Raw genomic sequence first — 24,859 nt, 5'->3', positions numbered from 1 at the left:
ACATGGCAGTGAGGAATGAGTGATAGTAGTTATAGTAGGAAACCAGCTTTATAATTAAATCGTTATGATTCCTATTTGAAAGTATTACGACAGAGAATTTTTCATATAACAATTGTAAAACAATACTGATTGAAATATTTTATAATTTATTGATTAAGCAATTATTGATCGAACAATTATTGACTGTAATTACAATCATTGTTAGCACAGTAAATTAATTTATTAAAATTAACGAATACATTTGAGATATTTTGAGAAGTTACATTTACCACAGTTATTTTCATTAATTAATGATATTCTTGTTGTTTAAATTTCAATAATATCATACGTACGTCACTTGTAAAAAAAAAAAAAAAAAAAAAAATAAAACGTTTAAATAAACAAAACAAGCTGATGATTAATAATTTTTTTAAGTACAACAATCTACCACTTTCCACTAGTTCTATCACGTAACCCACGTAAAGTACACTTAAAAGTTCAAAATTACGCAGCCCTTCATATGAAATCATTTTTTCTCAAACAAATTTGAAAAATTAGTTGAACTAAAATTTATTTTTAATAGTAATTGTTTATAAATGTTCGTGAAGTAATGCCAATTATACTTATTCACTAACCTTTAATTTTTCAACTTTTGTATTGAACAAAAAAATTAGGCTGATGATATAGTTGTATATATCTGAAATAAATTTATCTCTTTTAGGGATTATATTTTCTTTTAAAAATTCATCGGAACAAAATTCACAAAAAAAAAAAAAAAAAAAAAAAAAAGGAAAGAAAAATGTTTGATCATTAATAAATAGAGCAATAAATGATGAAGAAATGATTTCATAGAAAATTGAAAAGAAACGAAGTGAGTGTAATTTTAATTATGATATTAAATAAAGCATTATGTTTGCTTTATCATTTTTAAAAAATACTTTTACAAAAATGAAAGAAGAAAAAAAGGAAACAGAAAAGTGGAATTATGTGAGAAATATATAATTTTGTGTAAAGCGATAATAATTATTAATTAAGTACCATAAATATATAGTATTTTAATATTTCTTTGCATGTTTATGTATATTTAAAAATAGTTTGAAAAAAGAAAAAAAAAAAAAAAAAACTAAAACTGAAAAGCTTTCAGCTTTTTATCATTTGATTATATGAATTCCGCTCAACAAATATGACAAATACTGTTTTGTGGACATAATTTTCAACTATAACTAATGGTATAAATAATATTAAGCATAAACAGATAGTACAACTCGTGACAATATTTAATTTATGTTCTATTTTAACAAAACTTTATTTCAGCAATAATAATACAAATAATAGTAGAAATAATAATAACAATAGCGGTAATAATAATAATAATAATAATAATAAATAACAAATAATAATAAATAATAGAGACAATAATAATAGCAATAAAAAGTTTAAAAAATAAAAAGTGAGCAAACTTTTGTTATTTTCTAAATAAAAACATTTATTTTTATGATATTATTCGTTTTTAAAAATTGATAAAATAGTAAGGAAAATGCTATCAAAGCATATACTGAAATGCTGGAATTGTGCGAAAATTTTTTTTTTATGCTCAAAACTAAATATTTTTTTTTTTTCTTTTCGTTTTAAAGAAAACGAAAAGAAATTTTTGGAATCACTTTAATGAAATTAATTTGAAATTTTTTGTTTCTCTCTTTTCTCCTAATTTTGTCTTTTTGTCCATTACTATTTGTTATAATTATCATTAATAGTGTTGTGATTACTGATCATTATTATTGTCATTGTGATTATTTATTATTATTATTATTATTATCATTGTGATCATTTATTACCATTATTGTGATTATTTATTATTATTATTATTATTATTATTATTATTATTGTGATCATTTATTACCATTATTGTGATTATTTATTATTATTATTGTTATCATCATTATCACTGCTACTATTATTATCGTTGAAATTACTGCGATTGTGATTTCATTATAATTGTATTTCATACTATTCAAAATGGAAAATTTTGTTATAATCCTCATTCAAACATATATTTATTGGTAATAAATTGCATTGCTTAGATTTTATTTTAATAAAAAGAATAAAAAATGCATCAATTGCAGTCTTTTATTAGACTATAAATTTTTGTTATTTCAAAACCTTAAAAAAATTATAGGACAAATTATTATTGTCAGAAATAAAATTAGCAAATAGAAATAATATGCATCTGAAAGATTTCCATATTTTGTTTTATTTTTTTAATTTTTTTTGTCTAAATGATGCCGATTAAAAATTTAAAAAAAAAATTTTTTTTTAGTATTAAATGATAAAAAAAAAAAACATCGCATACAAATCACAAAATATAATGTTGGAATAAATAAATTATTTGATTTGATTAAAATTGTTAAAATTTGAAAAAATAATTTTAGGAAAGAGAAAAAAGAAATTTGAAAATAATCACTGGGAAATCTGGCATTTTTATTCGATTTTTTTTTAGACAATAAATTTAGGCTAAATTGAATTAATCAAATTTTAAATTTAAATGCAATAATTTTTATTTGTTATTACTTTTCAATTTGTTTGCTTATTTATCTATTTTTTTTTTCTTCCTATCATTAAGAAAAAAACTTTTCAAAGAAAATATACAAAAATTATTTGGTTGAGAAAATATTCTATAAGCATCAAATATTTTATGTAGCAAAAAAATAGTTGCAAATAATTTTGTACAAAAGTAAAAACTTTAGGATTAATTTTTTTTTTCTGTTTAAAAAAGTTTTTTTTTTTTTTAGTTATTAGAAAAAAAAAAGAGAGAAAAAAGATTTAATTGAAAGTGATCAAATTCTACTGAATTCAATTCAATATATTTGTATTCTCTTAACTTCAAATTAATGAAAAATGTCAACAATTATTTGACACATTTCACTGATATTTTATTATCATCTTATCATATCAAATTATCATTTATCAATCACTCTCATTGTATTTCGTTCAATTTTCATTTCATGCATTACCATTTCTAATATTATTTTGAAAAAAAAAAACAAACAAAAATGATTTTAAGCATAAATTTTTTCTTCAATCAAACGTAACTACGTGATTTTTTTTTTTTTGTTCGGGAAATGATTACAATTACTTATTGACTTATTTGAAATGATTACAATTACTTATTGACTTATTTGAAATGATTACAATTACTTATTGACTTATTTGAAACGATTACAATTACTTATTGACTTATTTGAAATGATTACAATTACTTATTGACTTATTTGAAACGATTACAATTACTTATTGACTTATTTGAAATGATTACAATTACTTATTGACTTATTTGAAACGATTACAATTACTTATTGACTTATTTGAAACGATTACAATTACTTATTGACTTATTTGAAACGATTACAATTACTTATTGACTTATTTGAAATGATTACAATTACTTATTGACTTATTTGAAATGATTACAATTACTTATTGACTTATTTACACTATATGGCATTTTTTGTAATTTATTTAGCATAATGGCTAATTTTATACTGCTCAAAAATGTTAATTAATGAAAGTAGAAATTGTATGAAAACACTGTAAAATTCGATTGAAAAAAAAAAAGTTTTTTGGCTTTTTTTTTCTCTAAATTTTTAAATTATTATTTCATCATAGAATTATGTTACGCAGTATTTTAAGCATTATTTTAATATAATTACAAGTAATTCATTAAGGAAAATAAAAACAGAATGAAATACGTGAATTCCACGTGATAATGGTAAAAAAAAATTTTAAATACGTGAAATCTACGTGATGATGGCTTATAATTGTTTATTCAATATGTAATATATGCATATTTATTGCATAATCATTAAATTTAATTATCAATTATGTCATAGCATGATTATTTCAATTATCAAATATAAAAAATTAATTTGAAATAAAATTAACTTTTAAAACGAAAAGTAGCAAATGAGTTTAGAAATGATTATTTGAGTGAGAGAAGAAAATGACATCAATGAAATGGCCAGAAGTGATGAAAATTGATTGGAAAAATTAAGGTCAAGGTGAAAAAAAAAGCTATTTTATTCATAATTTATAACAAATTTAAAAATTTTTTTTTTTTTAAAAAAAAAAGAAAAAAACAAGTTAAAATAACATGAGAAAGAGCGAGAGAGAGAGAGAGAGAAAGAGATATAAAAAAAAAAATTACTTATCAAAAAGGATAAAAAAATACTAATTGTAGAATTTTATCATTTATCAGTTTGTCAACGCGTACAATCAATCATCTAATAATTATTTATCAATGAATGTATTATATGATAGAAACAATATGAACATACACACATACATACATACAGCATACACACATACACATAAATAGAAACTTTTATTTTGAAAACCGAATTTGTTTATTATCACTTGATGATAACAAAAGAAAAAAAAAATCATTCCTGTTATTGATAACAAAAGATCAATGTTTGCTGTCATACATTTATTTTCTGTTGTTTTCATTTCAATTTGTTTTCTTTCTTTTTTTAATTCCTATCTTATATGATATTTTTCAAATTAATATTAATTCTTTTTTTTTTTCACACATTTGTTTACATAAAGTTAAATTATCTATTATTTTATAATTTTCATTTTTGTTTTTAACATCACATTGATGCAATTTTTTTTTTCTTTTTTTTAATTTTTTAAATGCTAATAATTGACATTTATAGGAGTTTAAATAATTGATCATAAAACATGAAATGATAAATTTTCAAATTTCTTTTTAATTGTTCGAAAGTGGCAAAAGTTGAAATTTTAATCATTCATAATTTATAGCGAAAATTTTTGTGAAAACATTTGATCTAATTTTAGAAAATATCGACATACAATTTTTTTTTTTTTTTTAGTATCATCAATTATTATTTTCAGGTATTTGTTTTCATTTATGTGACATTTTCATCATTCTTTTCAATGTGAATGAAATAGGATGATAGAGAGAGAGAGAGACAGAGACAGAGAAAGAGAGAGAGAGGAAGAAAGAGGAAATGGAATAAAAATATATCATTAAAATTGAATATTTTTTCGTTTTAATTTAATTTTTAAAATTTTATTTATCACTTCGTCATCTTGCCAGATCATCTAGCATAATATGATAATAAATGTTATCATAGATTATGAAATATTCAAATATGTTTTCTTCTTCTTCTTCTTCAAATGAGACATATAAGACAAAGTAATTCCCATTTCATAATTTTCATTTTTAATCTTTACACTAATACAAATGAAATAAAAATGGAGAATAATGAATAGTGCAAAATGCTTTTTAAACGACAAATTCACAAAGTAGACAAAAAGGAAATGCTAATTTTAATCAGATTATAATATCACTTTCTCTCTCTCTCTCTCTCTCTCCCTCTCTTTTTCAATTATTTCAACTGAATAATACAAATAATTTCATTTCATCATCTGTTTAATATAACATTCTCACAAGAACAAAGAATGAAAAAAAAAAATAATAATTCGAAATTATTTGATATATTATTTACTAACAATAATTTCAATTCATTTTATGCACACTCTCTCTCTCTCAGTTAATTTGAAATTGAAAAAAGTAATGCAAATTCAATTGCTTTTATTCTTTTTTTTTTTTCATTTTAAACTATTACGATTTAAAACAAAAAAAAGAAAAAAAAAACACGAGAATAAAAAGTAAAAATAAATAAATGAAAATATATTTTGACAGTAAGTATTTTTTAATAAACAAAACTTTATTTTTTTTTTGTTTTAAAAAAAAAAAAAACTTCATTTTTTTATTATTGAATACTAAATTTTATTCAAATACATACAAGCATCGCATTTTTTTTTCCTGCGTCTGCTTACAAACTGAAATTTTTTGAAAATTTGGTGATACAATTATTTGTATACAAATAATGATATACGCATATATAAAATTATTACAAAAAACCCCAATGATTTATTCCAAACAAAAAAATTTAATTAAAATTTCAATTTTACAAAATAATAATAATTTCAAAAATAGGAAATAATAGTTGTTATTGTATAAGAAAATGTATAATGCTCTAATGGGTTGATAATTGTGTTCATATTACTAAGTAAATAAAAGCATTGAATTGAAATTTAATCAAAATTGTACTATTTGTTTTTGTTAAACATATGCCAATACTATTTACATTTTATTATACTATATAAATTATACTGTAATTGTTTACATAAACTATTTATTTGCATGTTTTTTTTTGTATTCTTTGATTTGTCAATATTTTATTATGTACTTTAGAATGATTCATTCCTTAAAATTAAAATTAATAATAACAGTAATAATAATAATAACAGTAAATGAATAATAATTAATAATGTTGATAATTGATAAGTAAATAGATTTTTTTTTTCTTTTTGTTATCATTTTTACTTAAATCTTAGGTTGATTATAACACAATTAAAGATATTTGAAAATATTATTGAAAAAATTTGTGGAAAAATTATTTCTCAATTATTATTTTGCTTATTGAACGATGAAATAAATTTCAATTATTTCAATTCTTTCTCTCTTTCGTAACAGTTTTGGCAAGCACATAAAATTTTTCATGAATACGAAGCATTAAATGAAACTAAAAATAAATCAGTCAAATTAAAAATGTAAAATTTTAAATAACAATTAAAAGTGCGTACATTTCCATTTTTCATCTAATTTAAACATTTGATCAATAAAAAAAAAGAAGAAAGTAAGTGGATGAATTTAATTAATTTAATAAAAAATAAATATGTGTGAAATATATTGAAAATAAAATAATTTAAAAAAAAAAAAAAAAAAACAATAAAATAATAATAAAATAGTTTTCTAAAATAATTTCAGCTAATATCAAATAATTGAATCGAAAAATGACAAACAGAAAAATAGACGCTGATGAACCATATAAAATGCAATAGGAACGATTCGAAGGTGTACCAATTTCGAAAAATCGATTCTGTGATAATAATTTAGCCAATTCTAAAACGTCAGTATTTGTTTCTATCCAATCTATTTCTCTCTTTCTTGTTTGTATAAACAAACTGCAAGATATCATCATCCTTCTTACTCTCCCTCTCCCTCTCTCTCTCTCTCTCCTTCCCTCTCATTCTTTCTCTCTTGCAATCTTCTCAAAACTATTATCAAACATAAACCTGTTGAAAATTATCATGATCATTTCGATTTTTGCACAGCATCAACACATTAAAAAGGGACCAATGATTGAAAAAAACTGATCAAATATACTTACTTGCTGAAATTAACCACAAATAAATTTTAATTGAAAATTTATACATATGAAACAAAATTTGTGAATGATAGGATTACATCACTGTTATCCTCTCTCCCTCTTTCTCTCTCTCTCTCTCTTTCCCCACTATGTTATTTGAAGGATATATTACAGTTGATAATACAAAAATCACCTTTGCATATAATTACCTTAAAATAAGAAAATGATAAAATGGGATAAGGAAGAAAGTTACCAACGAAACATATTCAAAAATTATTTCAATTATTTTTACCATCTGAACATTCAGTTTTTCAGCAAAACATACTTAGAAATCTTGCGTTTTTTTTTCTTTTTTTGAAGTACATCTATAATGTGCACATATGTTCAAGAAAAACGACAATAAAGAATTTAGAGCAGATGGTAGCTATCTGGAAGGCTAATGTGAATACTACAATGCTTGCCGAAAATATATGGCATAAATGGTAATATAAAATACTTCCAGCTTTATATAGCTCATATTTGTACGAGAATGACACGTTGTGAAAATAGCCAGTTTCTATTGTCATTTGTCTACCGCTACATCTTCTTCCTTTTTCAATCAAACAATCATTGTGACACCAAAAGAGGTATTTTCACATGATCTTTGATCATGTGAAGAACAAAAGAGATGGCATTTCCCCCATCTCCAATTATGTAATTCCTTGCAAACATATAATGTGATACTTAAAAAGATGAAAATTAAACATTTTTCTTCATAAAAAATGGATATGATAATGAAAAGGAATCCTTTAGCTGTTGATGTGCTTAAATAAGTAGAAAGAAGTCAGTATTTATTTCATTTCAAGACATGTGCACTCTCATAAACATTTCAAGATTATTTCAGGCTTACTTAGGTTTCTTCTTGATACGCAAATCATTTGAATGTCCACATTTCTTCTTACGGCAGTTCGTTGCACGTGGTGGGAGACGAGCATAACACTAGAAATATACTAATTTGAAATCTATGTTTTCCTGGAATTAAAATTTCCGGAACAATCATAGTTTAACATATATCTTATCTAACGAAGGCAATAAATGGTTATCGAGAAGTTTAACAATGATAGAAAGAATGATAACGAGAAATTCGGAACGCCGGCAACCTAAATGCAAAAGTCCATTTATAAGAATGTGAAAGGCAATACATAAACACAAACTAAATCTTTGGGATCCAACTTTAAAACCAAATGCATAGGAAAAAAAAAAAATTCTACCAACAACTTGTTAATTATACTCAGTTTTGAGTTTCAGAAAATTTTGGTGATCAATTTCTGTGATTTCCATGCTCCCATAAACAACTTCGCATTCCCCCTTCTTCTTTCAAAGATTTTCTTCAATTTTATAATTCAATTAAAACTTTAACGATCCTCAGAATGCAATGGTAATATAAGTTGGCATACAGCGTGTAAGCATGTAAAAATTGTAACTTAAATTTCAAAATCTCGCCATACTTTCACTAACCTTACGACAAATTTTTTTTTCACAATTGTATTTCTGAGCAAGCTGTCGAAGGGAAGGCTCAATGATACCACCACGAAGACGAAGAACCAAATGAAGTGTGGATTCTTTTTGGATATTGTAGTCCGAAAGAGTACGTCCGTCTTCCAGTTGCTTACCTGAAATTTAAGCAGCTTGTTAAAAAAAGAAAGCGCTTATTAGTTCCTAATTTTCATAATTTAACATTCATTAACATATTACAATGCTTCAAACAAGTTACGTGAGTTGAGTAATTTATCAACCATTCACTGCTATTCAGCAGTTTGCCATTAACCACCTAATTTTATTTCAGAACCTACATCGCCTGTTATTATAGAGAAATTCATTACATTTACATCGACGATACTTCAAATTAAGTTCGTATCATCTTTACCATTGCAACTTCCTAAACAATGCTTAAATCTTGCTAAAAATACTTCATACAAAGATTCTACCTGCAAAAATCAACCGCTGCTGATCTGGAGGTATGCCTTCTTTGTCCTGTATTTTCGCTTTTACATTCTCAATTGTATCTGAGGATTCGACCTCAAGCGTAATCGTTTTACCAGTTAAAGTTTTGACAAAAATTTGCATGGTGAAATCTAGAAATTACATTTGAGATACTTGTCCAAATTGGTTCAATACATATGACGCCGATTCGCGGAAAAAATAATTAAAGAAAAAAAAAGAAATCATTTCAACAATTCGGTTAATGATTAATTCATGATTATCGGAAAAGATGAGACTATTTAGTTGATACCCAAAGATGAAATTTTGTTTGGTGTTAATTCACAATACATTACTGACAAATACAATAACACAACAACACCACGACCTTTAACCCTTCCTTATCAGCCTTCTGTACAACCCACTACCTAAAATCCACCACGTGCCAAATGCAGCCGGACTGGTTTGAAATGAATTTCTGCATGCTACTGAAACCATATGAAGTTAGAGCCATATGCAAATTTTCTTCCCGAAGTTTCCAATTAAAACAAAAAATTTGAATGTGAAATATTAACCAATTAAAGGAATTTATTATTCAAAACTAATATATAAATGATGATTAATAGTTAAAAATTTCATCAAATTTGATGTATTCATCAAAAAATTTGATCAAATTTGTTTATTAAGATCAATTTATATGAAATTTATGAAAACTTCACGCATATATCACTTAGATTATCACAAATGCATATCACATAGTGCCATTTTAATATATCATTTGTATATTTATATATCTTGTAGTAATAATAATAATAATTCTATTGAAATACTACTCATTCTCCATGTTAAATTTTTACTTCCATTTTTTAGTTTTGTTAAAGTAATTTATCAAGAAGATATAATTGTGATAATTTATGATAAAGATGAATGCGTTGACAATGTTATAGTTAATATAATAGATTGGGCTATGGATGGATAGGAAAAGAAAAGTTTTTAAGTATTAAAGTTTGTATTTTAAATGAATATGATAAAATGATTGTATGGTTGATAATTAACATAATAGAAATGTTTGAATTAGAAGTATAAGATTGAAGAAGATAGACTATTCTTGATGATTTATTAAAAATATAATATCAAGTTAAATGATTTCATTGTAAATCAAACGATCGATTAGTTATTCATTTAATGAAGACGTTGAAAGTTAAATATTGTAAATAAGGCAGCATTAACTTGACCTTTGACTCGAAATTATCTTCCTCTGAAATTTTTATCTATTAATCTTTGATTTCTAAATAAAATAGTATCATTTGTTATGAAATTCTTTTCACTTTTATTTTCTCACTTCTTCCATTTCTTTCTCTTTCTTTCTTTCTTTTTTTTTTTAATTAAATTTTTGCAGAAATAATTATTATATAAACCAATTAAGCAAGTGAGTTATGTTTTTCTTTTTATCTCAAAATTTTAACTTTTGTCTTAAAAACAATAAAAAGCAATGAAAAATGAAAAAAAAATAATGATTAATAATAATAGTGAATAATAATAATAATAAATAGATAATCTTACCAAAAAAAAAAATGGAAGAATTTTTGTCACATTACAATAGGCATTGAAGTAGTTGTGACATAATGAGACTGTAAATTTTTCAAGCTGCCAATTATTTTAAATTAAAATTTGAAATGATTATCATTACTCGATTAATTGCAATTGTTATTTTTTTCATCATTACATTTATCCAAATGAAATAAATTACAATTCAATTGTGATCATTTATTAATATACAATATTTTAAATTTAATTGAATTTACTATTTTTAACTCTTTTAAAAAATGTTGTAGAAAAAAAAAAAAAAAAAAAGAAAGACTCAAAATAACAGAAGATTCTTTTAAAAATATTAAGCAAAAAAAGGGACAAAGAGAAAAGGAGAAAGAAAGGGAGAGGAAGAGAAAGAAAAAGTAAACCTCTTCATTGTTGTGAACAAATAAGCCACCAAATAAACGCGCAACTGGAAATGCAAATTGTGGAGTAAATTCGCGCACTTCATCAATTTGTTCACTAATAATTGTTGTTTGATAACTGGAATGTGAAGGAATTCCATTTTGCGTATTTACTGCATAATCTGATTCTGATAATTGTGGTTGTGTAATTAAATTTTGCTGAAATTATAAAAAGAAATAAACAAAAAAAGAAAAGAAAAATTTTCATTCATTTATATTTACAACGTAAAAATCAATGAATCAAAGGTATCGGGTATTTTTTTTAAAGTATATTATACTAGCAAGTGCTTTTTTTTAAACTATATTATACTAGCAAGTGCTTTTTTTTTTTTTTTTTAAAGTATATTATACTAGCAAGTGCTTTTTTTTTAAACTATATTATACTAGTAAGTGTTTTTTTTTTCTTAAATCTATTTTATTTTGCATTCTATGTGCATAAAATGTTTTAATTTTCAAAATAGATTGGTAAAAAAAAGTGATTTTAATAAGAAAAAAAAAAATAAGGAACAGAGTATATATTGCTATTTTGAATTATACCATCTGTTTTTTTTTTAAAAAAAAGAAAACTATGATGATGATTAATATGTATTTTATTTGAATGTAAACAATCAAATCAATTAACGGGAAAGAGAAAAAGGGAAAGAAGATATGAAAAAAAAAAAAAAGGAAGATATGTTTGTTAGAAATGATTAAGTATAAAGTAAATTATGTTATAAAAACCTGAAATGCAGATGCAGCTGGTAATGTTGGTGTAAAAGTAGTAGTAGTGGTAGAAGTTGAAACACTTGGCAATGAACCTAAAATTTTATTGTTAATTAAGGTGCTATCGAGATTTGATTCAATTTTTCCACAGTTTAAATCTTACTGAAAAGTAAGCGATATTGAAAGAAGTTCCAATATGAAATGGTGTGAATGAAATTTACATGGTTTATCCAAAACCCTCCTTACAACTTCTTGCAACCACCTGTTACTGTAACTGCTTATCCAGCAGGTGGTTACAGATTGCTACGGTAACAAGTGGTTGTAGCAAGAGGTGGTTACAGTAGTATGCTTTTGCAAGCGATTACGGTAGAAAGTAGTTGCAGCAACAGGTGGTTACAGTAGTGTGCTTTTGCAAGTGATTACAGTAGCAAGCAATCTGAGGTTTGAGGTGTGAGATTGTCCATGATGTGTCGGTTCTAGGTACTGCTTTAGATAATGGATGAATTTGCTAATAATGCTAATAATTCTAGTTGCAATTAGGGATGAAAGATAGAATTTGGTTAATGTGGCATAAATCCAGATGATATACCAGGTTTTGGTGCTTGTTGAAATGGTAGATATTGTCCAGATGGTGGTGCACCAGTTATACCAGATGGTAGTTGAGGTGGAAGAGAGAAGCGAACTGGTGTCACATTAAAATTTGGATCATATCCAGGCAATGGTAAAGTAGCCTGAGGAGGTAAATCACGAATATTTGGAGTTGGAAATTGTCCTTGCGAAGCTGAAGAAAAATTAGAAAATGCAAATTTGAATTTGTAACATTAACCTTTTGCATAAGCAATTTGCGCATGATATTATCGTCATTATCGTTTTTTTTTTTTCGTTTCTTTTTGGCTGTTTATTTTTTAACTGAATTAGCTTACGATATTATTTGCTAGTAAAATTTATATTTAACATTTTAAATTTGTCAACAAAAATCATATGCAATCACTCAATGATTGAATTTATTATGATAACTCACGTGTTGTTTGTATAAGAGTTGGCTTTTGAGAAATGTGTGATTTTTGAACTCGTTGAAAACGTGAAGATGAATCAACTCGTGATGGAATTTGCATTCGTTGTCGTCTGGGATTGTGATAAGTTGGACGATTTCGGAATAAATGATATTTTGCGCTCTTTTCTAAAGCAAACATTTCGTTCGATACTATTCTCATATTGCAACAGAGAGAGAGAGAGATCTATTTTTCTGCTCATTAACTGTTCCATTCTTTTTCTTTTCGTTTTTTAATTCATACGAATCAATGAATAAAATTTCAGATAATGATCTTCCCATACTGGAAGTCATTTTAGATGGTTGTCTTGGTATTTTAGGTTCATCTTGTTGTTTATCTTCATGGCTTGATTGTTGTTTAGATATTTGTGACATTTCATTCACACCTAAATAAGCTATAGCAAAAAAAAAAAAAAAAAACTAAAAACAAAAAATAAATGAAGCAATTACAGTAATGTAATGCAGTAGCTACAGTAACACCAATGTAGTAGCTATAGTAATAAATAATCTTATTACTGTATTATGTCATAATGTTTGTTAATTAATTATACTTTTCATAAGCCAATACTACATTATTTGTTTTATCATAGTACAACAATATTATTAATCAATGTAAAAGATTCATTATCAAAATTTATTGTTAACATACAATTGTACTAATACTTTAATTAAATAGCAAAATCTTTTAAAATATTTCATTCATAAAAAATTAAGAAATGAAAAAAAAAGGCATTTATAGTGCAACAATAAAAATGTGAAAAGAAAAAAAAAACTACAAAATGATCATTTTTAATATATTTGAATTAATATATTTGAAAACAATTTATGAATATATTTTCAAAAAATATGGAAATAAATAACTGATAAATAATAGAAAGTAATATAAATTTATTAAATTGTTAAAATCAATCAGAATTCATTATATACACGAATACTAATATCATTAAAATAAGAGCAATCGGTCAATTTATAATGTCAGTTTCATTTCATATCATTTACAAACCTCAAATCTTTTTAAGGATCAAGCAAGAACAATTACTTCAACCGCACTAAAACCAATAATTAATAAAAAATTTCACGAAATGATAATTTATATACAATTTTTATCATAGATTTTTCAATATGCAAATGTGTAGTCATAAAATTCAACAAAATTATTTTTATCATTGCTTCATTTTTCTTTTCATTTATAGTACGTATGAAGAAGCATTTCTAAATTCAATTTTTTTTTTTTTTAATTTTAGAACTGTCGAAAATCTGATTTGAAATTTTTTTCATGTTTAAAGAACGAAAAGAACAAAGGAAAATAACTAGAGATATGTTTAAAAGGTTAGAAAGTGTACAAAAAAAAGAAAATTATGTTGAAATGCTTAAGTTTAAAAAATAAGTTTAAAAAAAAATTATGTTGAGATGCCTACAACGTTTTTTAATGTTTAAAAAATGAAAAAATAAATAAATAAATTTGGTATTTGTAAATGTTAAATGCTTGATAATAGTTTATTCGAAAATTAACTCTGTTCCTTTCGAAGGATAATCCATACAAAAGTTGATTCATCTTCATAAAAAATGCTTCAAATTTCAAGTAAACAGCAGAATTGTCCCAAGTTCTTATCAACCCATTAATAAACCCAAATTGATAATTAAAATTTTCAGGAAATCGAGAATAACTTATACATCTGAATAAATTATAAAGTATGACTTATACGTGTTCGGTTCAGGTGAGGACAAGAGGAAACATAGTGATCATTAATAGCTAATAACAGCTGTCGATTGGTATCATATTTTGACATTTCATCAAAATTGAGAATCTAAAGTAAAATTCAAATGAATGTAAAAAAAAGAGCAAAGAATCAGGGGAATTTATTACTGTGAAAAAATTTTAAACATTCAAAGGTAGATAAGCGAAAGATCCAATTCTTCAACATAAGACATTCATCTCTTTATTGTGGAATGAAAAAAGCCAGCAAGTAAAAATATGTAAAACAGTAAACAAGAATGATTGAATGGAACATCAAAAATAGAACATGCTCAGTATAAGTGAGATAAAATAATCCATACATATGGAGGCAGATTAACCACATGAATAAACGATAAAATATTCCAAACAAAAAAAAAAAAAAAAAATACCCTGAATACCACAATTTAAGCCTGACGAACATTCTAAATAACATCCAAATAAGAAAAGAAAAAGTTGCTATAGTTATATCTTAAACCTAACTAGTCATCAACTAAATCATAATAAGCTAAAACTAAATCAATAAACAAATCAAGCACAGTTTACTGCAAATGTCAACATAGTTCAAAGTGAAGATTTCAACTGATAGCACTTTCTTATCGCACAACATCATTTTTAATGACAAGTGATATTTTACTAAGCTTCATAGTAAAAATGAAATAAAAATTGCGCATTAGGACAGAAGTCAGCTTTAATGTTGATGGAAGAAAAGGACTGCAAAGATCGTTCTAATTCCGGAAGAAAATGAACACCCTGTCGATGTGAAATAGACCATTTTGGTCGTTCACCTACTTCAGGTTTGTTTAAAAGTCCACTAGTTAATCGATAATCGCCATGAATCCAATCCATCCAAAAAACGATAGCATTTGTACCAATCCTGAAAAATGTCAAGTACTTTGGTAGCTAAAAAAGCTTCTTTTTGAATTATTCTTTCAAACTTTAAAATAATATATTCATAGAATGAAAAATTACATCACATAATATAAAAACCATTGAACACTTACATGGAAGGAGTAATTTTGGCCTTAAAAGATGCATGAGATGGTGGTTCATTAAAATCAAATTCAGCAAGTACAACTGGTTCTCCAGTTACGATAGAAGAATATTCCCATAGCGGATGAGGATCAACCATTGCATCTACAGCACTTCGAGCCTTTACAATCACATCATCAAAAGATGTTAAATCGAAGCCTTCCACAATACCAAACAGAGCAGCTATTTTCCATAATTCATCGAATAAGACTGGCATTGCATACATTAGGCCTTTCTGCAAAATATTCCTTCCTGAGAAAACCGCTTTCTTAAATCTTTTCAAAAAATAACAGATAAAAAAATGAATAAATAAAATAAAGTAAAAACAAACTCCTGGCGACAAAGGAAAATATCTAGATTTGAAGAATGTCGATAATTTATGCGCCGTAAACCAAAAGCACAGATTATCCCATGGAAGAAAAGATGACAAGTAAAACGGTTCTGATACAACGACATCAATCTAAGAATAAAAATTTGTTTTCACATAAAAATTAATTCGCAAAAAGAAAAACGTAAATGAGAACTTCGAAATTTCTAAATACAATATGTTGTAAAATTTACTTCCTGGCAGGGAACAGAAGCACAATCATCATATATCTGAATATTCCGTATTTGATTTTCTTCGATGTAAGCCAAAATAACTGCCAGAAAATGGTCATTTGGTTCAATAATTTTGACTTTTTTCGCATATTTCGAAAGCAATAAACTCATAAGTGAACCATCATCAAGTACAGCCACCGATTTTTCTGTAAAGTTCTGCAAAGAGATTAAATTATTCGAAAAAACATTTCCGCTACCAAACCTAAATAATTACATCAGTAATATGATTATAATACATGTAGATGGAAAATTGATTAAATTAAAAATAAAGCAAATAAAAAGAAAAGAAGTTTCAAATAATGTCTGAAGTGAAGATTAACTTAATGTGTTTTCGCTTGAAACCAATTTTCTTACTGATGCATATTTTGCTTAGTGTCCTTTTTCACTGTGTTTATTATGCATCGAAATATAAATACTGTTAACGAATTATGGATTACTTAGAAATGCAAGTAAAAAAGTAGATAGATATTGCAAAAAAATTATTTCAACAAATTTTAGGATAATAAATCACGCAGCAATATAATTAAGAAACTCTGAAAATCATGCAATTTATAATTAACAGAATCAAAAGAAGAACTGAAATCTCAGAAAAAATAATTTTACCTCTCTTAAGAAATGATCAAAAGCAACATCATCATCAAGTTCGTTCAAGCGATGAATTGCATTTCGTGAGCAAGCAACATGCGTTTTACATCGACAAAAATTGGGTTCAAAAGCATCAAATCTAAATGTGAAAATCACATCATCCATTAAAATTCAAAATGGTTTCCTAGTTGAACAAAAATTTTCAACTAGAAAATATAAAAATAAATGAAAATTTAATAATACATACTCATTCTGAGGTACAGCAAACCAGAAAGAGAATTCGTCATGACAGCAGTGAAGCGCAACTGTTTCATCTTTTCGAACCTGAATACTTTGAGCAAGATAATAAACACCTTGCACCCAATGATCACGCCAATTCTCTTTTCTATTCCACCATTTTGGCGCTGTGCTTAATATATTTTGTCCTAAAAAATAATTTCTTTCTCAAATGGATGATAGAAAATATTGTAATACAGTTGCTTTTTGTTTTGTTATTTAAATAGACATATAAAGTGAATTCTAAATTAAAAGAACATAATCAGTACTTCTACAAAATTTACATACCTGTACCATCCATATCAAGTTCCCACCACATCAGAAGTGCTTCAAATGTACCATCTAATTCAACATCAAATGTTCTGACAACTGTTTCATTATAATTAATAGAACAACCGTCTTCAAAATCGAAACTGCAATTCAGTAGTGGCATTCTTATAATATGGAATATTAGATTTAAATAAGCAATATTTCGATTTTCAACATATTACTTTTAACTAATATGCCTTATTTGTTTAGAAAACATAAAAACTTTCACATATTTTAAAATATATCATAATAGCAAAAAGAGGGGGATATTTAAGTTTATTTAAAGTTATAGAAAAATGAACAGTGTTCTTAAAAGAAAAAACTGTAGTGAAAAAGACTGAAAATTATGAAATAACCTGAAAGCTACAAACGGTTCGGCAAGCACGCGAATCTCGTCCTCCGGTATTTCCGAAACGTGAATGTCATGTATAGCTCCTGCACCAGGACAACGTTTACTAATTTCTGGAACTTTGAAGTGTCGTGATGGAAGCTGATGAAAACGCATAAGAAAATCACTTTGTACAGGAACTAACAAAACTCGCGCTGATGATGGAACTACTCTACAACCAGGCTGAAAATCTCATCTCTAAAAGAAAAATTAGATTCATGATTAAAAATTAAGATATAATTTCCTAATTTTCATGAAAGCTCAAGATCAGATAAGTTGAAAGAATTGAACTGATCATAATTGCTAATTTTGAAAAATTTCTAAACAAACCTTAACTAATTTTTGATGTGCTTCCTTGAATGTTCGTAACGCACCCTCACCAATCAATTCAGTATCAAATACTTCAGCAACAATTACATTTCCTTTTTCAATAGTACTAACTGTAAAAAGAAAAGCGTTCCAACATTAATAAATTAAGCTTAAATTTCAAAAAAAAAAAAAAAAAAAAAAGAAAACACTGCCAACTTTGTTCATCCGTCAACTCAGTTGATCGTGATGCAATTAAGCGTATTTGTCCTTCATAGCCATTTTTTCGGATAATCTCTTCCGCACATTTCGCCATTGGTTCTAGCATTTCCAGAGCTGTCACACTATCAGCACCAGCTCTCATAGCCATCATTGATAGTAAACCAGTACCAGCACCAATGTCTAGGACATGCACTTGTTCGTTCTCTTTTTTAAACTAAAAAAAAATTCAATTTCAAAATAAATGATAACACAGAAATATGTTGCAGCATTTGTAACATTCTGAAATTTCAAAATTATTATTATCATTTATTAAGAAGCACAAATATTGCAAATGTTAGCTACTCTTTAGGTAGCTATACAGTGGAAAATAAAACGTGACAACATATGAATCAGTATTAAAAGAAAAATTTTTCATGATCAAATTTTTTTCCTAACAGTTTAGAGTATGAAAGAATCAAAATAGAAATGAAATACAAATATGATAACAATATAAGCATATGCTTTAATAACTCAAACATACCTGACCAATTACTGATTTTAGTCCAAGTTCATACTTTTGATTCCTTTCGAAATCATGAATCATATCACCAAATCCACTACGAGCAATTTCTTGGGCAATATCATAATCTTCATCGGCAACCTTCCATGTCTGTCGTCCGGTAACTGGATCAATTGTTTCCAAAAACATCTGAATTTATGGGAAAAAAAAAGTTAGGAATATGATTGTAAATATGAAAACAAAGAGAACGGAAATTTTGATTTTGCTGTCATTCTTCCAAGCAGAAAACAATTATAGATTAAGAAGATAAGAAGTCTTCCACTAATATGATGAACGATTTAAAATGAAATTAGAAGCTAAGCTATGAATCAGACTAATCTATCAAAGTTTCTCCTTGTTCCTTCATCCATTTACATGATTTTTGAAAAATTTTTTTTGAAAAAAAAGACATTTCATAAAATCGCAAAATCTCTTTCTTTTAATTTCAATTATAGCTACATACACTTACTTATTTATGTAAAAACGATCCAGAATACAGATATAACCTTAACCTTATCCTTGTGTTTCCTTCGTAAATAGCCTTGAATTCCAACTATACCAACTTTGAGACGTAAAGACAAAATCCGTGAAAATAACTGACCTATAGCCAATATTCTTTGGGTTTTATTTGATAATTCTGAAAAACCATCTCGAATGAATAAATACAGCCTAACAGATAGTTTAATATAACTTTTGTGTGAACGTATAAAATATATGAAATTAATAAATGCATTACTCGAAGTAGATCAATGCACACGCAACTAAACGACATGGTTGCACTAATATGATTATATCGAAGGATTTTGCGTAAATATGAAAAGATATATGTTTATTACTAGGTGAATAAGCTTTTTTTTTTTTTTTTTTAGAAAATCGAAGTTTGGAAAATTCACCGAGAATGTAAATCGGTTCCCTAAATTAGAAAATAAGTCAAAAAAGATCTTTTATTATGCAAAATATTACACTTACGAAATAAGCCATAAAATTTTAAGCTTCCCAAAAATAAATAAATGATGCACAAAGAGAAAAAATATTAAAATCAATGTCAGACTTCATAGTCAGAGATTTGCAAAATTCTGAATCTAAGTTTTTTTTTTTTTTCTTCCTTCGAGAACAAACACTCTTGAGACGAGGGCATTAAAGAGGAAGGTTTATAAATAGCATATATACACATCGAAGATAATAAGTCAAACTTGATAGTATACAATAAAGGTTAGATGGATAACGCGACAGGAATCAAATAAAACAATACTGCATAAAAAGAAAACTTGATTGAAACGAGTAACTTTTACAGAAATATTCGTAGAGTTATTTCAGCAATGATTTTATTTTATTTTTTAATTTTTTTATGGCTTTATTTTTAATTCCCCTACTAAAACAAAACATGAAGACGATTCTTAAGTTAGCAATAAAAAAATAGAGGAAAATATCAAGTGAACTTAATATCAGCAAGTGCAGAGGCAACTTTTTCAACATGCTTATCTTTCGATTGTCCATCTCGTATAATTCCATCACTCGATGTGTTTCCTTCATTTTGTACGATTGTTTTCGACGCTGCACTATCCCTTAGAGAACATCTCCGTTTCTCACCTTGCTTTCCTTTGTAAACCTTTTCGCAAAACATTTTATGATTACACCAGTCAATTTTTTGGCAGTCAGGATGACAATAATATGTATTCTGAAATGCATTATTTTAATTTAAATAGATTTTGAGACTATAAAGTGCCACAGAAAAACTACTATACAAAAATCAAAAGTTTAATATTAAGTTTAAGTGCCACTGAATAATAGTTAAAAAATGACAAAAGATGAATTTAAACAAGAAATCACCTTACAGCACCGCTTAGTGGAAGTAACAGCACCACATGTTGCACAAAAATGAGACGTTTCTACCATTCGTTGCCCCGAAAACACCGACATTATCAGATAAAATGCATCCGGTAAACTACCCTAAATAATCATTCTAATATATTTCAATGAGTTTCATAAAATGTAAATTTAAATTAAGAAACTGCATTGACATTAACTTACAAATTCAACAGCCGCAAGATTTTTGATGAGTGCCTGAAAAAGTAAGCAGTGATGATATGGAAATGCCTGAACAGCATTCCTTAGATAGCGTTCTAAATTTGGTCGTATCCGATAAGTTTGTTCCATTTTCAACAATTGCTTTATATAATTTCTAATTATTGTTGATGCTTTATGCCCTTCCTTTTCCAAAGCTGTCTCCACAAATTTGCACGTATCTCGTACAGTATATAAAATTAACCACAGTTTTAATGACATGACCTAAAATTGAAAAAAAAAAAAAGAAAAGAAAAGAAATACAAACATTAAAGAGTACAACAGATAAACGTTGCAACACTAATCGTAAACTGATGGAATCCTAGTACTATGAACTGGTAATCTGTGTATTGTATGTTAATTTTCGTGTATATCACATTCACATGTAGCACACGCTTCTATCATTTTAGAATGTGAATAAATCTTTTCTTTTATTCAGAAGAAATATTTAAAAAAGCCGATGATAAAACTGGAATTAAACATACCTCATTTGATTCTTTGCATCGTAATTGCCTTTCAAAAATCCTATCCAAAACATAACAAAATTTCTGACGATGTTGCCATATTAGTTGATAATGATCACGCAGGAAAAGCATAACCTGGATGAGTAACATTGCAGCTAATCATTAAATTGCATTTAAATTGTAGTAGAATATAAAATTTGCTTTCCAGAAGTTATCAGAAATTACCTCCTATATTTATAGAAAAATCAGTGACAAAAAAAAATAGTACAAAGAAACGAATGAATTATTATCCCATTTTTCTAACAAAATAGTTCGTCAGAAATAATTCACCAAAAAATAAAGTGTTAAATGTTTTCCGATATAACTTACCCAAACAGGATGTATTATATGGGTTTTAATCAAATCGTGTAATGCTCGGGAAAATTCTTTCGAATAAATTTCATCACTATCATTCCCTTTAGGATGTAATAACTTCTCGATTTCATCCAGTGCTACATAATTGTTGATAATACTAACGCATTCATGTTGTCCTGCAAAATATCAACCAAAGAAGTTTGGCGCTTTTTTTGTGATATTACTTCCACAAAGGAGAATGAGTTTGTGACACATCTTTGCCGCGCAAAAACTAAAGACAAGGCAATAAAAAAGAAAGAGCTAAAATAAAGAATAAAATATATCGAGCAAAAATAAATTAAAAAAAGAAATTTCTTGTTTGAAAAATGATCGTCAAAATTTAAAAATTGTTGAAAATGATCATTAGAATTCAAAAATTTTGGAAAATATAAAAATGGAAAATTTGAAAATGTTTGAAATTTCATTCGAATCCATGCACAAAAATAGTACTTCTGTTTGCTTTATAAGCTAAAGTTTTTGACCATTTAAAAATTTTTGAGTTTTTTTTTTTTTTTTAAATTCTTTAGTTTTTTCTTATCTTTACTGTGAATTAAACCATAAAAGTATGAAATACAAAACAAACAAACAAACCAACAAAAGCTGCCATTTCTGCGGCTGTTTTGCCAATTGCATTCGTTGAATAAACATGTGCACCGTAGTCTAGTAATAATTGACATATGCCTGCAAGATATGCATGCACTCATCATACCTTGAAAATTTAAATATTTTTTTTTTCAATTAAACAAATAAATGGAGTACTCGGATGAACAAATAACAAGCGAATTTTTATCTAATTAGCAAACAATAATTACAAATGCTACATATTTTTCCAAAACCATGTTAAAACAATTCAAGCTAAAACTAAAAATTGTTTGAATTAATATAACAGAAAATAAATATAGAGAAAAACCTTGATGCCCAGCAATTGCTGCAAACATGAGAGATTTATAACCAGAGTCATGAGTACTGTTATTCGGATCAACACCATTTGCTAACAGAAATCGAACTACGTCTTCAAGACCTGACCAACTCGCTTGATCAAGTAGTGACATGCCAGTCTGGAACTTTATGAAGGTTATCGCTTCAACAGATAAAACTGAAATTAGAATGCAGTATTTTCATCTAAATCAGTAACGAAAATTTATATCATTCTAATTGCATAAAATTTTGATATGGCAAATGCAATTGTAAAAATATACTATTCTAGGATTCGTAATTATAACAATCCTAGTTTTTTTTTTTTTTTAAATATAACCTTTCATTTATTTTATTAGCTACTCTCAATGCTACGTAGACAGTTATAACCATTAACAGTTAACAGTTAAATTCAGAACTGATCAGACCTTATCGGTATAATCAAGTGGAATACGCATACTCTTCAGAATTTGTAACACTTCTTCCGCATTTTCTAAATTAAACGAAGAACATCAAATTGCAACTATTCATTTAAATTTCGATTTTATAGATCTAATTTATTGATTTTAATTCGGGATATTTATATGACACTGCGACGAAACTGAAAGCCGGTCTTCCCAAATCATTAGTGACATCAGTCATTTATACTAAGTTATCTGCAGTAAAGGTTTTAATAGACTATTATCCTGAAACTTTAAAAACATAGCCGATAAGACTCGCAAACAAGACAATGAAATAAATAATAATAGAACTGAATAGCTTGAAACACTACTTTCTTTGATCATATCAAATATTCTTTCAGCAGCTTCCTCCTGATCATATTTCGGGACTGTTGTTGATGCTTCCAAATTATTCATTCTAAAATACAGCAATAAAAAAACTCAAAATTTTCAAACTTATCGGCAGAACTATAATTTTACAGGACAGTGAAATTAAAAATATTAAGCTCAAAAAATCCTCAGTTTTTCCGGTCTCCCATATATAAACCATAGAAAAAAATGTTGCTATAGAAAAAAGAAACAAATTATGATTGATTTTTAATCCCGATTTCTCTATCTAAAGCTATTAGCATTAATAAATTTTCGGTAATATACCAGTCAAATTCATGACTTTTCCTATCCCCAGTAACTTGAATACACAATTAAAATTTAAAACAATACCCGAAAATTTGAAAATAAAGATCAGTATTTACTACTGCAAAATACTATGCAACATTTTGTAGCAGAAGCAATCAAAACTTCTGAACTAAACAAAACTATGAAAACATTCATCAGTGAATGCTTAGTTTATCATACCACATAAGAAGCATGATATTTATAAAATGAAGAAGAGCTGTTTGTTGCTAAGGTAACGACGAACAATCAATTTCAATTAAATATTAGATTTTTCTCGTAACATTAGCAAGACTGTTGCATGCAAAAAATCTTACATGCTAGTCAATATATCTCAGAACTATTATAAAATTTGATATTTTATAATAAAATCCTGATCTATGCAAAGTTTTCAAAAAACATGATTTTTTGAAGCATGAAATAGTCTCGCACACTGTGTAATCACAAACTTAACTTTCCTTATTATCATAACTATGTAACATAAAATTTCCAGTTTTTGAGTAACATTTTTGAAAAAAATTATATTATCATACCTGCTTCCCTTTGGTAAAAACGGTTAAAAAAAAAGGTTAAATTTTATCCAAAAAAAAAAAAGGAATGAAGCAAATTTAAATTTCCAAAAGAGTATTTACCAATTAATTCGTTCATTTACAGAATTGACCAATAAATGCTAAAAACCACATCGACCAAAACTTGGAAATATTTATAATCCTGTTTGTTCCTGCCGCATAACTGATCAGTCAAGTATAATATTTTCGGTAATATATTTGTCCTTCATTTTTTTTCCCAAATCCATTTTTTTAAACCATTAATCTACAAATATTATAGGATTTAATATTAAAAAAAGTACTGTGATGTAATAGATGTAATAATTATAACAATAATAATAATAATTCTATCATTACAGCATAATAAAATAAGACATAATAAAAAGGAATGATAAATGTTATCATTTACAGAGAAAAGACAAAAAATAAAACTGATAAAATGATATTTA

General features: G+C 26.2%; 4 protein-coding genes across 4 annotated transcripts; all 4 read right to left on the bottom strand.

Moving 5' to 3' along the window:
* Positions 1-8,102: 8,102 nt before the first annotated feature.
* Bma-ubq-2 (ubiquitin-like protein, putative) lies at positions 8,103-9,323 on the bottom strand (the record flags this gene model as incomplete). The annotated part of the gene is made up of 3 exons (XM_001902266.2): positions 8,103-8,195; positions 8,715-8,869; positions 9,185-9,323. 3 exons carry the CDS (start codon positions 9,321-9,323, stop codon positions 8,103-8,105), a joined length of 387 nt encoding a protein of 128 aa, XP_001902301.1.
* Positions 9,324-10,765: 1,442 nt separating this feature from the next.
* Positions 10,766-13,298, bottom strand: Bm219 (Uncharacterized protein; the record flags this gene model as incomplete). The annotated part of the gene is made up of 6 exons (XM_001902267.2): positions 10,766-10,807; positions 11,135-11,329; positions 11,891-11,967; positions 12,462-12,653; positions 12,894-13,052; positions 13,208-13,298. 6 exons carry the CDS (start codon positions 13,296-13,298, stop codon positions 10,766-10,768), a joined length of 756 nt encoding a protein of 251 aa, XP_001902302.2.
* Positions 13,299-15,294: 1,996 nt separating this feature from the next.
* Bma-prmt-7 (Protein arginine N-methyltransferase, putative) lies at positions 15,295-19,064 on the bottom strand (the record flags this gene model as incomplete). The annotated part of the gene is made up of 11 exons (XM_001902268.2): positions 15,295-15,535; positions 15,663-15,925; positions 16,022-16,150; positions 16,252-16,446; positions 16,894-17,014; positions 17,123-17,300; positions 17,440-17,564; positions 17,817-18,031; positions 18,179-18,288; positions 18,374-18,590; positions 18,897-19,064. The coding sequence occupies 11 exons, from the start codon at positions 19,062-19,064 to the stop codon at positions 15,295-15,297; spliced, it is 1,962 nt and encodes a 653-aa protein (XP_001902303.1).
* Positions 19,065-20,343: 1,279 nt separating this feature from the next.
* Bma-daf-25 (MYND finger family protein) lies at positions 20,344-23,607 on the bottom strand (the record flags this gene model as incomplete). The annotated part of the gene is made up of 9 exons (XM_001902269.2): positions 20,344-20,592; positions 20,745-20,864; positions 20,946-21,203; positions 21,464-21,577; positions 21,812-21,972; positions 22,427-22,516; positions 22,746-22,893; positions 23,179-23,243; positions 23,523-23,607. The coding sequence occupies 9 exons, from the start codon at positions 23,605-23,607 to the stop codon at positions 20,344-20,346; spliced, it is 1,290 nt and encodes a 429-aa protein (XP_001902304.1).
* Positions 23,608-24,859: the final 1,252 nt, after the last annotated feature.

The sequence above is a fragment of the Brugia malayi genome (assembly GCF_000002995.4).
Source record: "Brugia malayi strain FR3 genome assembly, contig: Bm_v4_Chr1_scaffold_001, whole genome shotgun sequence".
NCBI classification, from domain to species: domain Eukaryota; kingdom Metazoa; phylum Nematoda; class Chromadorea; order Rhabditida; family Onchocercidae; genus Brugia; species Brugia malayi.
This window is presented reverse-complemented; position numbering and strand designations above follow the sequence as displayed.